The following is a 17317-nucleotide window of genomic DNA, read 5'->3' on the forward strand; positions in this document are numbered from 1 at the left end:
ATTAGTTTTTCCAAAGACTGTCACTTCACACTATCTGCTGCCCTAGTATCTTTGCAGTTGGAACTTGGTATTTATGGAGGATTGTTTGATTTTCTAAGTTTTATCTTAAGATTAAGCAAAACCATTGGAAACCTTCACACTTGGACTGTGTTGCCTTGGCCCCCCAGAGAATTGCTGACTTTTTGCAAATTCCCTGTTTTCCCGTGGTGCTTTTTGGCTATCAAGAGGCTGCAAAAGATGATTTAATAAAGCCTACCCTTGCACACACATGCTAGCACAAAGAAGAAGCTGTCTAGTGCATGACTACGTCGCCTGTGTGAGGTACCCACTGAAATAACTTATTTTTAGACCTGAATGGTAGGGAAACTTTGTTTTCCCTTATAGAACAGGTATGTGTTCTTATGGCTAATGGGAATCCTTAAAGGACAGAGAAAGGAATTGAATCAAATAGTAAAATAATTTGGCAAATTTTAGGTTACCTCTGAGTACGTGTTAATCCATTAGTAGATGTGGTTCCATTAAAGTCTTGGAGGAGGTAAACTCTACACTTATTTTATTTTTATTTTTATTTTATTTATTCATTTTTTTTTGAAATGGAGTCTCACTCTGTTGCCCAGGCTGGAGTGCAATGGCGTGATCTTGGCTCACTGCAACCTCTGCTTCCTAGGTTCAAGCGATTCTCCTGCCTCAGCTTCCTGAGTAGCTGGGATTACAGGCACCCACCATCATGCCTGACTAATATTTGTATTTTTAGTAGGGACGGGGTTTCACCAGGATGGCCAGGCTGGTCTTGAATTCCTGACCTCAGGTGATCCACCCGCCTCTGGCTCCCAAAGTGCTGAGATTATAGGTGTGAGCCACCGCGTCCAGCCCTATCACTTTTTTTCATTTTAAAAGAAATCAGAAAGCCTAAAGGTAGCAAGTAGCAGTACATTGACTTTATGAGAGTAATAGGAAACATTTGCTTCTTGAGATTGGTATATAAACATACTATTAGATTTACAGTTCATACCAATTTTATGCTTTGAATTTTAGTTTTTGATTTGAGATAGTAATTTCCAGGAAGTTGTTTAAGGGACAGAAACAATGAGCTATAACTAATAAATACTGGTTAGTTTACAAAGTATGGGACTATGCAGCTCACAGTCTCAAATGTGATCTCAATTTGCTCCAGTAATCAGTATACTGCTTTGTGTTTAATGAGCGACTAAAGACTAAACTTAATTAGAACACTTTTTTTTTTATGAGGTAGTTCGCTTAGGATCTCTATCTAAATTTCTGCAGGGTGTGGGCAGCATCTGAACCTGTTGTGTATTTGAAAACAGAAAATTAAAGTGTTTTTCTGTTAATTGATATTTTTCAGGTAAAAAACGTTTTCTTCATCATTTATGAAATTTAAGTTTTTACATTTCACATTTTTAATGTGAAATATCGACAAGCTTCTTAGTACCTGTGGTGGTTTTTTCCTGCAGCAATATAATCAGTCACTTTTTTTTCTACTTTGTTTCATTATAGAAACTATTGGCTGGGCACCATGTCTCCCCCCTGTAATCCCAGCACTTTAGGAGGCTAAGGTGGGTGGATCACCTGAGGTCAGGAGTTTGAGCCCAACCTGGCCAACATGGTGAAACCCCTTCTCTACTGAAAATACAAAAATTAACCGGGCATTGTGGTGCATGCCTGTAATCCCAGCTACTCAGGAAGCTGAGGCAGGAGAATTGCTTGAACCCAGCAGGCAAAGGTTGCAGTGAGCCGAGACTGTGCCATTGCACTCCAGCCTAGGTGACAGATTGAGACTGTATTTAAAAAAAAAAAAAAAAGATACTATTTAGGCAGACATTCATGTCCTTTATCAGCTTATTACTCCATTGTAAACCGCTGAAACTCCTGTTATCCTCACATGCAAACCCTGGGCTTCACAGATTTTTCTGGATCAAGGGACTGGGTAGATGGTGGTATCATCTCTTTTTATATTTGATTTTTCTCTTGTGCAGATTGTCATCAAACTATTTCTGCCCAGGTCTTGTATGCTCACCTGCTCTCCCAAATTAAAATCCAACTTTGAACACAAGTTAGTTTAATGGCTCCTGAAACTGAATCCACACAGTTAACAGTCCTTTTAGTTCACAGAATTGCAAAATGTTTGAATAGAAAGCCACCCCGGGGATCACCTGCAGTCCGGTTCTCATATAGTTCTCATATTGATAACTGCCCCAGGGTCCATTTCATCACTCCAGTGACTGACCAACGCTTATCTGGTGCTGGGACTCTGTCATTTCTTTTTTTGAGACAGAATCTCACTCTGTCACCGAGGCTGGAGTGCAGTGGCGCAATCTCAGCTCACTGCAAGCTCCGCCTCCCGGGTTCACACCATTCTCCTGCCTCAGCCTCCCAAGTAGCTGGGACTACAGGCGCCCGCCACCACGCCCGGCTAATTTTTTTGTATTTCAGTAGAGACGGGGTTTCACGGTGTTAACCAGAATGGTCTCAATCTCCTGACCTTGTGATCCACCCACCTCGGCTTCCCAAAGTGCTGGGATTACAGGTGTGAGCCACCACGCCCAGCTGTCCTTTCTTTTTTGTAATTATGAAGGAGAACCTTTTCTAAACTTGCCCAAATAATGCCACAAGTTTCAGAACACAGAAATACCATGGAGGTTTTTTTTTAAAAAAAAAAAAAAAAAAAAAAAGGCAAGTGCCAAATTCAAGCAAAAATAATTACTTCACTCCATCTGTCAGGGTTGGTATTTCAGGTCTTTGTGCTATTAATTAAATACAGCTTGTCGTTTTATACTTTGATGTAATTTTTTCATTTAGGCACATCTGTGAATTTTATTTATTGATTGGTGTGACAGTATTTAAAAGTCTCCAGTTTATTGATAGGATTGAAATAAGCCCTAATTTATGGGCTCCTCCATCAGCCAAGAGAGAGAAACCATACAGTTATGTAAACAGGGAAAGTTGACTGTCAAGAATTGTTAACTGTAACAGGATTAGAATAATGAGGGATTGACTAGTCAGAATAAAGAAAGCCTTAGAGGATTCAGGAATAGCAGATACAAGGAGGAGACCCCTGCCCCCAGCCTGAGGTGGAACATCCAGTGAGAGATCACAGCCATGGCTCACAGGGTGGCAGAGAAGTCACTGTGATGCTGTGTTGATGGAACTTGAAAGCAGTTCATGGGAAGGTATCTCACCAGAGGCACTGTGCTACAAAACCGCCTGTGCAGGGGTGGCGACATGGCTGGAGTGTGCCTGCGGGATCCTGCCAGGGAACTCTCTAGCCAGGAGGCAGAACTCTTCTCCTGCTGTGTCTCTCTAGTGCCCTGTACTGAAAAGGTTGAACGTCATGCCAGCTGGCAAAGGAAAAATAGTTAAAGGTCACAGATCCATTTTCACAGAGCAGGCAAAAAGCAGAGTTTGGCACTGAGAGGCAATATAAATCTCCACCTCCAAACTCCTTAGTAGTTTTTTTGGGAAAAGCATTATGCTTATCAGTGGTTACAGAATACGTGTTCCTAGGATTTCTTGCAAACAATGAAATCCTGAGCATTATTAATAACCACTCTGTAACACATAGGCCAGGATGTACCAGCAAGGACTACTGTATCTGAGAGACTGGTTGGAGATTTTCTTCTGTTATTTTAGCACATTTAAAGTACACACATACACACACACACACACATCATTATATAATTTACTGTGAAAGTGGAATGCTATTAAAATTACACTCATTTTCTGACTTAATTTGAGGTGACTTTAAACTCAGAAATGAAGAAAAGGTTTTCACAACATGGTACTTAAAACTCCCATACTTCTAGCGTGGGCAACACAGCAAGAACCATCTCCACAAAAAATTGAAAAATTAGCCAGGCGTGGTGATGTGCACCTGTAGTCCCAGCTACACAGGATTCTGAGGTGAGAGGGTTGCTTGAGCCCGGGAGTTCGATGCTGCAGCGAGCTATGATCACACCCCTGCACTTTAACCTGGGAGAAAGAGCGAGACGCTGTCTCACAAATAGCAATCCTCCCATATTTGTAATGGACATATTAATATAGCAACGCTAAAGTTAGTGGTAAAGTGTTTACTGAACCTACTTAAAGACAAATCATAATCAAATAATGCTGCAGCCAGTCAGTGCTGACTGAGTAAGCCTAGGTTTAAATAAATAGATTGTTGATAAACTGCATTATCAGGATTTCTTGGTTACAGACAGTGGGAAGCAACTGTACAAATTTAAGGGGGAAAAAAGGAGGAACATTTGGAAGGATGTGATAGCAGATGACAAAATTGAAGGACAAGCTGAAAAACTAGGACACAACCCGTGCAGCCTAGAGAATCCAGGTAGCAGGCACTGATGGCAGGTTTTGTAGGGCACAGTCAGTGCAGTGAATCCACTCCAGCTGTCTGCCACTTCAATTCAGAGTTCCTATTCCAAGATGTGTCTTGATTAGCCTAGTATGAGTCTCATGCCCACCCCTTGGTCAGGGGAGGGCAAGGCACTGAGATACTAGGCTGCAAAAACAGCTTATTCCTGGACTCAAAGGGCATACCTCACGGACACTTAGTTTTTCTCTCCATTTCTTAGTTCCCTTCTTTGGTGTTGGCTTCATTTGGTTACAGTAACTTCCAGCCCTCTGATTCTGTTTGGTTCACATCCAGTGTCATCCCTGAATCTGAGCACCGTGGCCCAGGGGACGCTGTGCCCTTCTATTAGTCAGACACAAAATGCATCCCTGGAGCCACGGCCCCTAAGTCCACAGATTGTGGGTGAGAGGAAAATCAGAATACAGATACCAATGGGAGGAGGAAAGGAGGAAAGAAAGCTGAGTGGCGAAGTAACAGACAGTTCATCAACCTTATTTCACAGAGACAGCCAACCAAAATGAGAAGCATTACTTGTTCTGTGACCAAAAACCAAATGGAAGAAGATAATATAGAAAGACATTGGTGAAACAAGGAGGTGGAATACTTATGTCAGTGGCTAGACAAGAAGCACCGTAAGATGTTTAAAAGGTGAGAGGCAAGAGACGCTGTTTCTTAAGAAGTTCGGTCAGTTCAGGCTGCAGTAACTCCATACTGGGCTGCTGGGCTTTGTCTTGTTTCATTTTAGCCATGATAGTGAGTCCCGATAATTAAATCTGGGCTGAAATCTGTATTAACTCTAAAATGAAAATAATATCAGGATTCCTTTGAAATACCTGAGACCAACTGATTTTGTCATACCTCTCTTTGATCTCCGTGATTCTTCACCATCCTTCCAAAGTATATGTCCCTGCTGTCATCTCTTCCTAACTAGTAATCAAATCCCAGTGCTGCTCTGAAGTTTCCTCATCCTTTTCTCCAGATCTTTCCCCCGAGCCTTATGGTGCATGGTCCTCTGGTTAACAAAGACCTTTATCTTTAGCCCTGCGCCCTCCTCAGTGCCCCCAACACATACTGTCTTCACTTCGTTGAAACCACTTCTCATCAGGCCGGGAATCAGGGTGGAGGGAAGACATGAGGGAAGGATTCAATATTCTCCTGAACCCTTCCCACCATAACCATTTATAATTTTTTTAAATTTTGTTTTCTGTCATTCCTTTTATTCACTTTTTAAAGTTTACTTGTAGTACCATTCACTCTCTGGTGTACAGTTAACGTGAGTTTTAACAAATGCATACAACCATATAACCATCATCATGTGAAGATGCAGAATAATTCCGTCGCCCAACAGAACAACTCCCTTGCACTGCCCCTTTGTAGCCAGTCCCTTCCTCCCCCCGATAGTTGCTGGTCTATTTTCAGTTCCTACAATTTTGCCTTTTCCAGACTATTATATAAATGGACCCAAGGCCGGGCGCGGTGGCTCAAGCCTGTAATCCCAGCACTTTGGGAGGCTGAGACGGGCGGATCACGAGGTCAGGAGATCGAGACCATCCTGGCTAACACAGTGAAACCCCGTCTCTACTAAAAATACAAAAACTTAGCCGGGCGAGGTGGCAGGCGCCTGTAGTCCCAGCTACTCGGGAGGCTGAGGCAGGAGAATGGTGTGAACCCGGGAGGCGGAGCTTGCAGTGAGCTGAGATCCGGCCACTGCACTCCAGCCTGGGTGACAGAGTGAGACTCCGTCTCAATAAATAAATAAATAAATAAATAAATAAATAAATAAATAAATGGACCCTACGCAACATAGCCTTTTGAGTTTGGCTGCTTACATTTAGTATCTGTTATATCCAAGTATAGTTTTCTTTGAGTTTATCTTGTTTGGTATTCACAGAGCTTTTTGAATTTATAAATTTATGTATTTTTTTTCTTCACTGATGTTCCTTCTCCACCTCTGGGCCTCCAGTGACATGAATGTTGGGTCTTTTAGTATTATCCCTCAGGTCCCCGAGGCTCTGTTCATTTTTTTAGTCTCTTTGTTTTCCAGATTCAGTAATTTTTATTTCTCTGTTAAGTTGACATACTCTTTCCTCTTTCATGTCCATTCTTCTCTTGAGCCTATCCAATGATGTTTTAAATTCAGATGTTTTAGTTTTTTAGTTCTAAATTTTTATTTGTTTACTCAAGTGTATTTATCTTTATTTGCCTCCTGGAGCATAGTTATAATAACTGCTTTGAAACCATTGTCTGATAATTCCAAAACTTGGGTCGTCTGGCCATTGACGTCTGTTGTCTTTTGCCCTGATAGTTGGCTACAAAGTCTGGTTCTTTGTATGAGGAGATATTTTGGACTTTATCCTGGACATTTTGAATATGCCATATAGACTCTTAGTACTATCAGACTCCTCTAGAAAATGCTGGTTTGTTGTATTGTTTTTGTTTTAGTAGGCAGTCAGCCTGGGTGGGTTCAAGGCTTCTAATGTCAGCTCAGTACTAGGCTCTCACTATGCTGCTTTGGACCTGGCCCACATGTAGGAGTTAGTCTGAGGCTTGGGGGAGGGGGGTGTTGTCATCGTAGTTCATATCTCACAGCCTTTGTTCTGCTGTTTTGGGTCTGTCCCATAAATGCATAACTCGAAGGTAAGCCCAAAATGGTGAAGGTCTGTACACAGAATTGGGGGATTCCCTTTTCTAGCTGATCTCTCTCTGGGATCCCTGACTCTCCTGGGATACGTCCAGCTCACGGGTGCTCCTTTTTTTAGTCCTCTGCTGAGAAAGATGGGGTTTCTCTCTATTGTAGGTGTCAGTACCAGGCCTGCTACAGCGTGGCTGTGATTGGGACCCACTCCCTGGGCAAAGCTTTGAGAGAAGGAATTGAGAAAGTTACCCGCACACAGATTGCCTTCCCTACATTTAACTCCTCTCCCCAAACCACCTACTTTTGTTACTTTTTATTATTTATGTGTTTGTGTTTATATTGTACTTTGTCCAGTTTTTTGTTGTTGTAATTGGCAGGAGAGAGGCTATAGCTGGTATAATCCATCTTGCCCAGCCCCAGAAGGCCTGAATCCATCACCACCTGGTTTAGTTTGCTATGCTGTGTAACAAATACCACTGAATGTAGTGGCTTAAAGCAGTGCACATCCATTGCATGGTTTCTGTGGGTTCAGGAGGCTGTACTCACCTGGGCCCTCTGCAAAGCTGTGCAGTCAAGGCCAGGGGCTGTTTTCATCTGGAGGCTCTGCTGGTGAGTGGTTGGTATCCAGGCTTCCTCAGGCTGCTGGCTGAATGCCATTCCTTGCAGCAGTAGGATTCATGACAGCTTGTTTCTTCAAAACCAGCAGCGAAGAGGGAGACTCTAAAGCCAGTCTGCTAGCAAGTTGGAGTCTTATGTAACATAGCCGAGGAGTGACATACACCTTTGCCATATTTGAATGACTAGAAGCAAGTTGCTGGTCTCTGTCGTACTCCACAGGAAGGGATTATACAAAAATGTGGAAATCAGAAGACTATAGAGGCTGTCAAATACAGGTCTTCTTCACAACTTCTGGTCCTGTTGGTCAGAGCCATTTGGCAATGAGTGCCTTTTCCACCCCCAGTCCAGGTGTCGTGCTGAGCGACTTAAGCATTCTTATAGGCAGTCCATCTGATACGCTGGCTTACGGGCTTTGGACCTTCTCTATACCAGTGACTTGACTTCACTTTAGAATCCAGTCCTTGTGACTCTAAATCTCAAGCATACTCTCTATTCTGTTTCTTTCCATAGTCTATAGAGTTTTAAATATAATTAAAGCTTTACCTTGTCTTTCCTTTTAGATTTTATGCTCAAGGCTGAGACTATTTTGTCTTATCCTTCTCATACTGTCCACAAAAGTCTAGCAAATATTTCCTGCACATAGCAGGTAGTCAAATACATGTTGAATAAATTAAGACCTTAACTATTTCTATGACAAGTGCATAGCATACCATTTCCATCCCTTCTCTTTTTAATTTTGTCTGATAACATTTTACCAGCCCTTCCTAACATAAACAGTGAAAGGAAATTCTAATAGAATTAGTCAGTTTCAAAATAGTGGCATGTAACACACATACACTCTCTCTCCTTCTCCCTCTGCCCGCTCCCCCCCCCCACACACAAATTAGTGAATATTTTGATGACATGACGTTGAAGTCTAGCCAGTATAACTTCAGAGTATATAGGCAATGGTGTTCTTTGTAGGTGAAACTAAGGATGAGAAACATTTACAATGTCTGATAACTAAACCTCAAAGACAAAAATAGGCCCCTGCCCTCTTTTATTGAATTTTCTTCTTCTACAAATATAGGAAGTAATCAACTAACAAAAAGACTGGTAATTTGTAACATTTTTCATCCAGAATAGTTTTGCATGAGGTGACTGGATTCCCAGTCTACCTATATAATTTCACCTTTTGAATCATTATTTCTCTTTCTCCATCAGACCCTCTGAAACAAAAGTAAATCATTGTTTCTCTGGGAAAATCTACAGTTTAACTAGAAACACCAAAATGATACCCACAGAGGCCCATTTGTGGGAAATCTTCTTCTCACCCCTTCCTCCTCCTAGTTGCCTCCAAAATATGAGTGTTGCTCCTTTTTCTACCCAGAGCCTCCTAATCTTGTGTTTGCTAAATTACTTGAGAATAAAAGAAACAAATGGAAAACCCATATTATTAAAAAACGTTTTCTTCCTAATAAAACTCAGTACAGAGGGATCCATTATAGTATGCCTCACCATATGAGATATAGTAATTTATATCCAATTTGGCCCTTCAGACTTGCTCGGGGCCCAGCAGTTGAGCCCATATCAGATTTCCTCCTTACCTAGTTCCCATTGCTACTGAAACATAAGCTGAAACACCAATCGAAGGGATGCTGTTCTCTTCAGCAGAGCTGGGTAGGGCAGTTGGAGTTCTTTGCAGTGGCAGTAAACTGGAAAGGAAGTGAATATGTATGAATAGAAGAATGACTGAATAATATGATAACATTTGCCCCATGGTACATTATGGAGCCATTAGAAATAACAGATTGGACCTCTCAGTAGGGGGAGGGAGAGAGAAGGGAGATCCTCCTTCCCTGCAAGTATTGAATGAGAACAGCAAGATGCAAAAAAGTTTCTATAACATAATACCAGTTATGCCAACAATGATCCAATAAAATGTTTGTAAAAATGTATAAGTATTTATGTTTTCATACAGTTACACGAGCAGGGACAAAAACGGAAAGATATGAACGAGGTGGTTTTAATGTGGGTCATCATGGGGAGGAGATATTTGACATGGATATGGAAGGGGGAGAAAGAGTGGGTAAGGGATGCCAAGCATGTCAGCAACAGGAAAGCAAATATTGTCCTGGGGGGAAAAGCACAATAAGATTATATTTACAAATGTATGTTGATCATGTATATTTAAACGTAATTTTAAAAAGAAAATGTTCTGTGATTAAAAAGTAAAATTCTCCCAGCCTTGCCATTCCTTTTCTTTATTCTTTATTCTCCTTGCTTCTTGACTTATAGATTTATTTTACAACTTAGAAAAAATATGAATTGACTCTCCGTTTAATTGATACATTTGTTTTTTTCTTCTTTTAGTAGGTGAAAACACTTTTCAAATCCAAATTTATAATCTTACTGTGCAAGGTAGACAGTAACTTTTTAAATACTACTTGATCATATCAGAAAATAAAGTTTTCCTTGAAAGAGAAACTTACAGATTTTCTGCACTGTAAATTTCAGCTGAGATTATATACCAGAAATTGGTACCAGAAATGCCCTAAAGGGTAACATATTCTTCTCAGGGCCGCAGAGACAGAGTCCTCCTACCAAGGCACTTATAGCCCAGAGGCCGGAGGAAGCTCATAATCTTGTTTAAAGCCAGGACATTTGGCTCCCCAACTGTAACAGAAAAATAGCCTAAGCAGGAGGCCAGTGCCCAGACAGATGCAGATGTTCATCTTGTCACATTCTCACTGCATTTTGTACTTGTTGTCGTTGTAATAGCGATAATTTGTTTTACTCATTTATGTAAATATCCTTGAAAGTGTATGTATTCTTATCTTGCTTCCTGCTATAATCCCAGAGCACTTATAAAGCTCTTGTTCAGGCTGGGTGCAGAGGCCCACACCTGTAATCCCAGCACTTTGGGAGGATCACTTGAGGCCAGGAGTTCGAGACTAGCCTGGACAACATAGTACAATGCCATCTCTGTTTACAAAAATAAACAAAGCTTTTATTCAGAAAATACTTATTACATGAATCGGTCCCCACCTCCCTCCCTCCATCCTTCTTTTCGTCCCTGGTGGTTACTACAACAAATAGCGCATGTTAGTTGTGTAGTTCCTCAGTGATTGAATTAGTGAACATGTGAGATGGGTTTGAGGTGTAGACTCTGTAGGAAAAGAAGTGATTAAAATAGCTTAGAAGAAAAAGGAAGAGTCAGGAAATGGGAAGATTCAGTGAGGACAAAAAATAGGTGCTGTGGAAATAGTGATAACAATAGGAAGTTATGGTCAGAATGTGGGATAGTGGCATCTAAAATTTTAGCAGTGGAGCAATTCTGGGTGGTTAGGGTCTATTAGCTAATGCTATAGCACCCTGGTGATTGGGGGGGAAACTGCATGTTTTGGCATTTGAGGCTGCGCTAGTAAAACAGCCAGTTCCCTACCTAATATCCCTAAAGCAGAACCCACCGTGGAGGAAATCCAGCCCATACATACAAAGCCCCTAATTGGTATTTCAGTGCCTGAACAGACAACCAAGGATTACTACAGAGTTGTGGAAAGGCTTTCAGATCAGAGAGAATCTAAGGGAAGAGGCATCCAGGGAAGGAACAAAGATATGCAGAAAACTTAGAAGATTTTCAGAGAAAATAATAGAGATGATTTTGCTTACCTAAAACAAGAAGAGGGTGTTGTGGAAAAGGAGCATTCAAGAGCACAAGAAAGTTAACAATTTAAAACATCACAATAAAAAACTCAGCAGAAGGATTAGAAGATCAAGTTGAATCAAGCACCCTCAAGATAGAAGCACCAATTAAAAAAGAGTAGAAAACATAAGAGAAACAACACAGTTACAGGTGATCAATCCAGGAGGTTCAGTATGTTGTTATTTAGAAACAGAAGGAAGGTGTTTTCAAGAAAATAAAGAACTGAAAGGTATGAGCTAAAAGCATCAGCCAAATGCCACACACAAATAATGGGGGAGAAAAGACACATCACCCTGGAATTTCAGAACCCCAGGGATCAAGTGGAAAAAATAAAGCATGGCCAGGCTTGGTGCCTCACACTGGTAATCCCAGCACTTTGGGAGGCCAGGGCAGGAGATTGCTTGAGCCCAGGAATTTGAGACCAGACTGGGCAACATAGCAAGACCCCATCTCTACGAAAAATTTAAAAATTAGCTGGACGTGGTGGCGCACACCTGTAGTCCCAGCTATTCAGAAGACTGAGGTGAGGATCACTCGAGTCCAGGAGGTTGAGACTGCAGTGAGCCATACTCTAACCTGGGTCAGAGAGCAAGACCCTGTCTTAAAAAAAGAAAAAAAAATCACCTAAAAAGGACTGAAAAGCAGAATGACATCATATTTCTCTTGAATGTGACTGGATGCTAGCATACAGTGACACCAGGTCTTCAAAACTGACCTTCAGCCTGGAGTGTTTATACTCAGCCAAGCCAAGCCACCAGTCACATAGAAAGGTACCCTGAAACTATCTTTAGACATGCATTGCCTCTAAAAATTGACTTCCCCCCACCCTTTCTGGAAAAGATACTTGAATGTTTTTCACCGAATTGAGGGAGTAAATCAAGGAGAAGTAGCCATGGGATGACTGAGTTAAGAAATTTGTATCAACATTAATGGGTGGGTGATGATGTCTGTTGTATGTACCATTGCTCCTGCTTAATCTGTTCCACCTTTCCACTGTATCAGCCTGGGTTGGATAGAAAGCATGCAGTGATCCAAACGGAAGTTTTATGATAAGAGAATAACTATAGACTCCTTAAAAAATATGCAAATGGCCAACTACATATGAAAAGATGCTCAATGTCACTAAACATTAAGGAATTGCAACTCAGAACCACAGGTCCCTGGAGTAGTCAAATTTATAGAGACAAAGTAGAGTGGTGGCTGGGGAGAGGGGAATGGAGAGTTGCTGTTTAATAGGGACAGAGTTTCAGTTTTGCAAGATGAAAAGAGTTCTGGAGATTGGTTGTACAACAATGTGAATGTAGCACTAATGAACTTATATTTTAAAATGCTTAAGATGGTAAGTGTTACGTAATATCTATTTTACTACAAAGAAATGTAACTTCAGGCTGTAAGAAAGCTCTAGCAGAGTGCTCCCACCCCAGACAGAGCTGCGCTGAAGCCTCTGGAAAGGGGGTCTAAGAGTGCTGTTTTTAACTTGAGGTGAGAAGAGAGGCATAAAAAACAAAAACAATTTTTGCCAGGAAAACAGAGGAAAAGAAGGAACAATTTGGAGCTGTAGAAAAAAGTTACACAAAAAATAAAATGTAATCACAGTATACTACGTAGTTCTGTAGCAAACATTTACATATTTTTTTAGATGGAGTCTCCCTCTGGAGTGGAGTGGTGTGATCTCAGCTCACTGCAACCTCCACCTCCCGGTTCAAGTGATTCTCCTGCCTCAGCCTCCCAAGTAGCTGGGACTACAGGCAGGCACCACCATGTCCGGCTAATTTTTGTATTTTTAGTAGAGATGGGGTTTTGCCATGTTGGCCAGGCTGGTCTCAAGTGATCTGCCCACCTCGGCCTCCCAAAGTGCTGGGATTACAAACGTGAGCCACAGCACCCAACCACATTTGCATATTCTTTATAAAGTAGATGCCGTTTATTGATTTAACTAAAAATAGTGATGAGTGTGATATAAGAGCCAAATCCACAGTCATCATTACAGGAATTAAACTGTTAAGGTCTCAGATTAGGCCGGATTTGGTGGCTCACACCTGTAATCCCAGCACTTTGGGAGGCCGAGGTGGGTGGATCACTTGAGGTTAGGAGTTTGAGACTAGCCTGAGCAACATGGAGAAACCTCGTCTTTACAAAAATACAAAAATTAGCTGGGTGTGGTGGCGCCCACCTGTAACCGCAGCTACTCGGGAGGCCAAGGTCGGATGATAGCTTAAGCCCAGGAGTTAGAGGTTGCAGTGAGCCAAGATTGTGCTACTGCACTCCAGCCTGGGTGACAGAGTGAGACTCTGTCTCAAAAAAATAAAATTAAAATTAAAAATGAATCAAGAAATAGCAGCATTAAGCGTATCATGTAGAGATGTGAACAAACTTAGCCTCCCCATGCATACTGCAGTATATCATTAAGTGAAAAATAGTCATAGAAGTTTCTTAAAGATACCCAAAACTCTATTTATAAAGTAAAAATGTGATTAGATGTTGATATTTTAAAAAATTATTAATGAAAAATAGCAGAAATTGAACACAGGATTGGAGCTAGAAGAGATTACTGCTAAGCAGCTAGGGGGACATTAGAGAAACTTTGTTAAAGAGCAAATATCTGAATTAGGCTTTGTCATATAAACATGAACACAGGTAAGAAAGTGTGAGATCTCATGGCTACTTGGGCTCTTTATTTACAACATTCTATTTTACCATTAAAGTAAAATCTGAACTGTGTTGCTGAGGGAATAGCTAGCTCTAACTAATTTGTAGATTAATAGAATTAAGCAAAAATCATGTTTATTCCATTTATTAAATATCTTTTAAAAGTTAGCTTATATTGTCTACTTTATTAAGTGTAATATTGGGAGGTAGCTTAAGGGTCTTATTGTGCTGTAGATTAAGAAAATATAACAATAGCAGTGGCCAGTTACTATGTGCTTGGTTTTTGTTCACTTTTTCCCTAGATTTTAGCTTCAGCCTGATAATAGCAAAACCATCACTCACAGGGGTTGCCTGTCCCTTATAAGAAGGCTATAAGTGCAGATTTCTTGGTGTCTCTGTGCCTTTTAGCATGAAAACATCCCTGGAAGGTATCATCTAATATAATGAATAATCATTTTCCAAACTGGATACACGTGCACACCTCCTTTAAAAACAGTGTTTTCTCAACCTTGATTGAAAATGGAGTCACATCTGGAAGCTTTAAAAACTGCCAGTGCTCGAGTTCCTTTCCCAGAGATTTCCCTGGCATGGGTTGCAGCCATTGGAGATTTTTGAAGCTCTTCAGGTAATTCTGAAGGACAAAGACTGAGAACCACTGTTTAAAGAAAAATATTCATTAAGACACACCCACCACCATGTAATTTAAATTTTTCTTATGATAGTTATTTAAATATGGATTAGCTGACACTAGATTGAAATTCCTTATGCATGTAGTTGTATAGAAAACACATTTACAAATTAAAAACTCCAAAATTAATAAATTCAAAACATTCATGGGTGGATGATGATGTTTTGCTGAGACTTTTGTGTATGTTTTTACTTCTGCATAGTGTGTTAAATCCTTCCTGTCTGTATCAGTCTGGGTCCAACTAGGATTTAGAAACTACACAGTGATATAGACAAGGAAAGTTTGATTTAAGGAATAATTAAACTGTGATAAAAGGGTAGCTATAGAAAACTATATGGTACCTAGGCCTGAGGAAAGTGTCCAGGGAAGGACCAACTTTGGAAGGAGGCCCCTCCCCAAGGCTAGGGAGGATCACAAGGGACAAATCTGTGGATGGGGTGAGTGACAGAAGACCTGAGCCCACAGTGTCTGTGTTGATATGGTCATGAGAAGATGACACTAGACCACACCAGAGCCACAAGGTTGCTGAGAAACCGCCCATGCTGGGCCCATGGCTGGAGCCGTTGCAGGGTGGCCTCACACCCACACGCCTACCCCCACTTCCCCCAGCAGCTAGAAACAGCAGAAGGGCACCTTCGTCCTGCAGTGTCCCTAGGGTGCCCTCTACTGAGAAAGCTCCATGTTGTACTCACTGAAAGGAGATTTGTTTAAAGGAACTCCGTCATTATTGCAGAGCAAGTGTTTAAGGGTGACTTTGGAGCAAATAGTCGATGACTCGGTCACTGACATAACACCCTATCCAGCCAAACTCCTTTACAGGTTTTCAGCACTAGCTCATAGGCTGCTGTGACCCCTTCTGAGCAGAATTGCTCTATGTTGTGTCCCAGTGTATCTTTATACTAGCTCACCATGCTGTGTGGAATCTTTATTTTTAATAAAATTGGCTTATCAAACAAACATAATTATAGCGTGCATAAGAATCACCTCCAAAGATTCTGATTTGGTTTTGCTAAGGTGGAAACTAGGAATCTATGTTTTTTAATAGGTACCCTGATGATTCTAATGATGGTGGTCCCTGAGATGGTACTTTGAGTAATACTGGTCTGTGTTTCTCAAATACAGACTATTTGAGTGTAGGAGTTGTATCTTACTCCATATCATGCCTTTATCCCCAGCAATGCCTGATGATGGGTTAGTGTTCAACAATGTGGGCTGAATGAATGAGACAGCTGGCTACTGAAGAAGTCAGGGCAACCTGCAGTGCTGTTAGGGAAGTGTCCCTTTCTAGCACCTTTTCAGAGGGTCCTTCTGTATTCCATATGCGAAATTCTGACTTAAGACTTGAAGCAGCTAATACTTTTTCATTGTTTGACTTAACATGATCATCAAACTTATACTAGTTTTCTTTGTATTTAATAGGGAGAAAGAGCAAGAAACACAAGAAGAGGAACGTTTGATGGAAGAAAAGAAAAAGAAAAAGCAGGAAGAAAAGAAAAAGAAGGAAGGTGCTCAGAAAAAGGTTTGGCTGAAGTTCCTACTTCATTGTCTTTGTATCATTGTGTGTCTCATTTGCATCATCATAGCCATTACATGACAAGGTTTCATTCTGTTACATTTTAAATTAATACGCCAAGTCTATAATTATCAAATAATAGATATTCGACCAGTGAAATAAATACAGGTGACAACCATAAATGTCTAACTTGGAAGTAGAAGTGTTAGAGCTGTGTTTTAAGGAAGCTGTGTTTTAGTTGCTGGTAGTAACATGTGTCCATGTTGTTCTACTTAAAATGAACTACCCTGAACAACCATGTCTAATAAATGAAGAAAGGGCCATTCAACTGATCTTATTAGAAAAGCTAGAAATGTTGTTTGTTTGTTTGTTTGTTTGTTTTTGCAGCTTTGGCAAATGTTCTTTTATGAATCCTATTAGTAAAAATTAAAAATAAAAGCCCTCCTGTAAACTTTATAGTCAAGCTTGAATTTTTTGGCATTTAAAATACCAAGTTATGCCATTTGTCTTTGTTCTTACCTAGTTTAATGTATCTTGTAGTTTAAACTGTATACCTGTTAGAGCCTGTTAAAATTACAGAGTTTAAATGAGCTCCAGATAGAATTTTGTGCCTTTAGATTAATATTGATATGAAATCAACGGCATGTAGACAGTTACACATTTTTCCCACTAATAAATTGTCATAAATTAACTGGGCAAAAACTCATTTTAAAAATTTTCAATACTAAAAGTTTGCTTATAAACTTTCATAGATGTGTACATTCTACACATTATTCCTAAAAAGTTTCTTTCTTTTTTTTTTTTTTTCAGGCTGCTGATCAAAAAACCAAAGGTAAGTTTATTAATGTTTAGGGGCGTACATATATGGTGGTACCAAAATTTTTATGGTCAGGATGACTTTTTTTTTTTAATTGATGGTTAAAAAACGAGAATCTAAGCCTGCCTTTGAAACTATTTTTTATTATTCATTGTGAAATTCCTCATTTATCACTGGTTTTACATCCACATCTCATTGGCATTTGGTTAATCAGAAATGCCTGAAGAATGTTATATTAGCTTTCCAAGCAATGCTTTTACATTTTCTTTTGGTTTGATTTCCACCAAACAGGATTGAACTGATAAAGTTGATTCAGTTTGAATAGGAACAATGAAAGGATGTC

General features: G+C 40.4%; 1 protein-coding gene across 19 annotated transcripts in view; it reads left to right on the forward strand.

The window, feature by feature from the left end:
- The window catches only part of TNRC6C (trinucleotide repeat containing adaptor 6C), a 159051-nt gene that overhangs the window by 32952 nt on the left and 108782 nt on the right, over nucleotides 1–17317 (forward strand). For 13 of the 19 annotated variants that reach the window (XM_045375763.2, XM_045375761.3, XM_065532070.2 and 10 more), the window contains exons 1-2: nucleotides 16065–16163; nucleotides 16968–16989. In XM_045375763.2, coding sequence (XP_045231698.1) covers nucleotides 16101–16163; nucleotides 16968–16989 — 85 coding nt within the window. In that variant the 5' untranslated portion in view covers nucleotides 16065–16100. Of the gene's footprint in view, nucleotides 1–16063; nucleotides 16164–16967; nucleotides 16990–17317 lie in introns of those variants that run through there. The other 6 variants (XM_065532069.2, XM_045375757.3, XM_065532073.1 and 3 more) reach the window with 1 other exon arrangement.

Source organism: Macaca fascicularis, chromosome 16 (genome assembly GCF_037993035.2).
Source record: "Macaca fascicularis isolate 582-1 chromosome 16, T2T-MFA8v1.1".
In the NCBI taxonomy this organism is placed as follows: domain Eukaryota; kingdom Metazoa; phylum Chordata; class Mammalia; order Primates; family Cercopithecidae; genus Macaca; species Macaca fascicularis.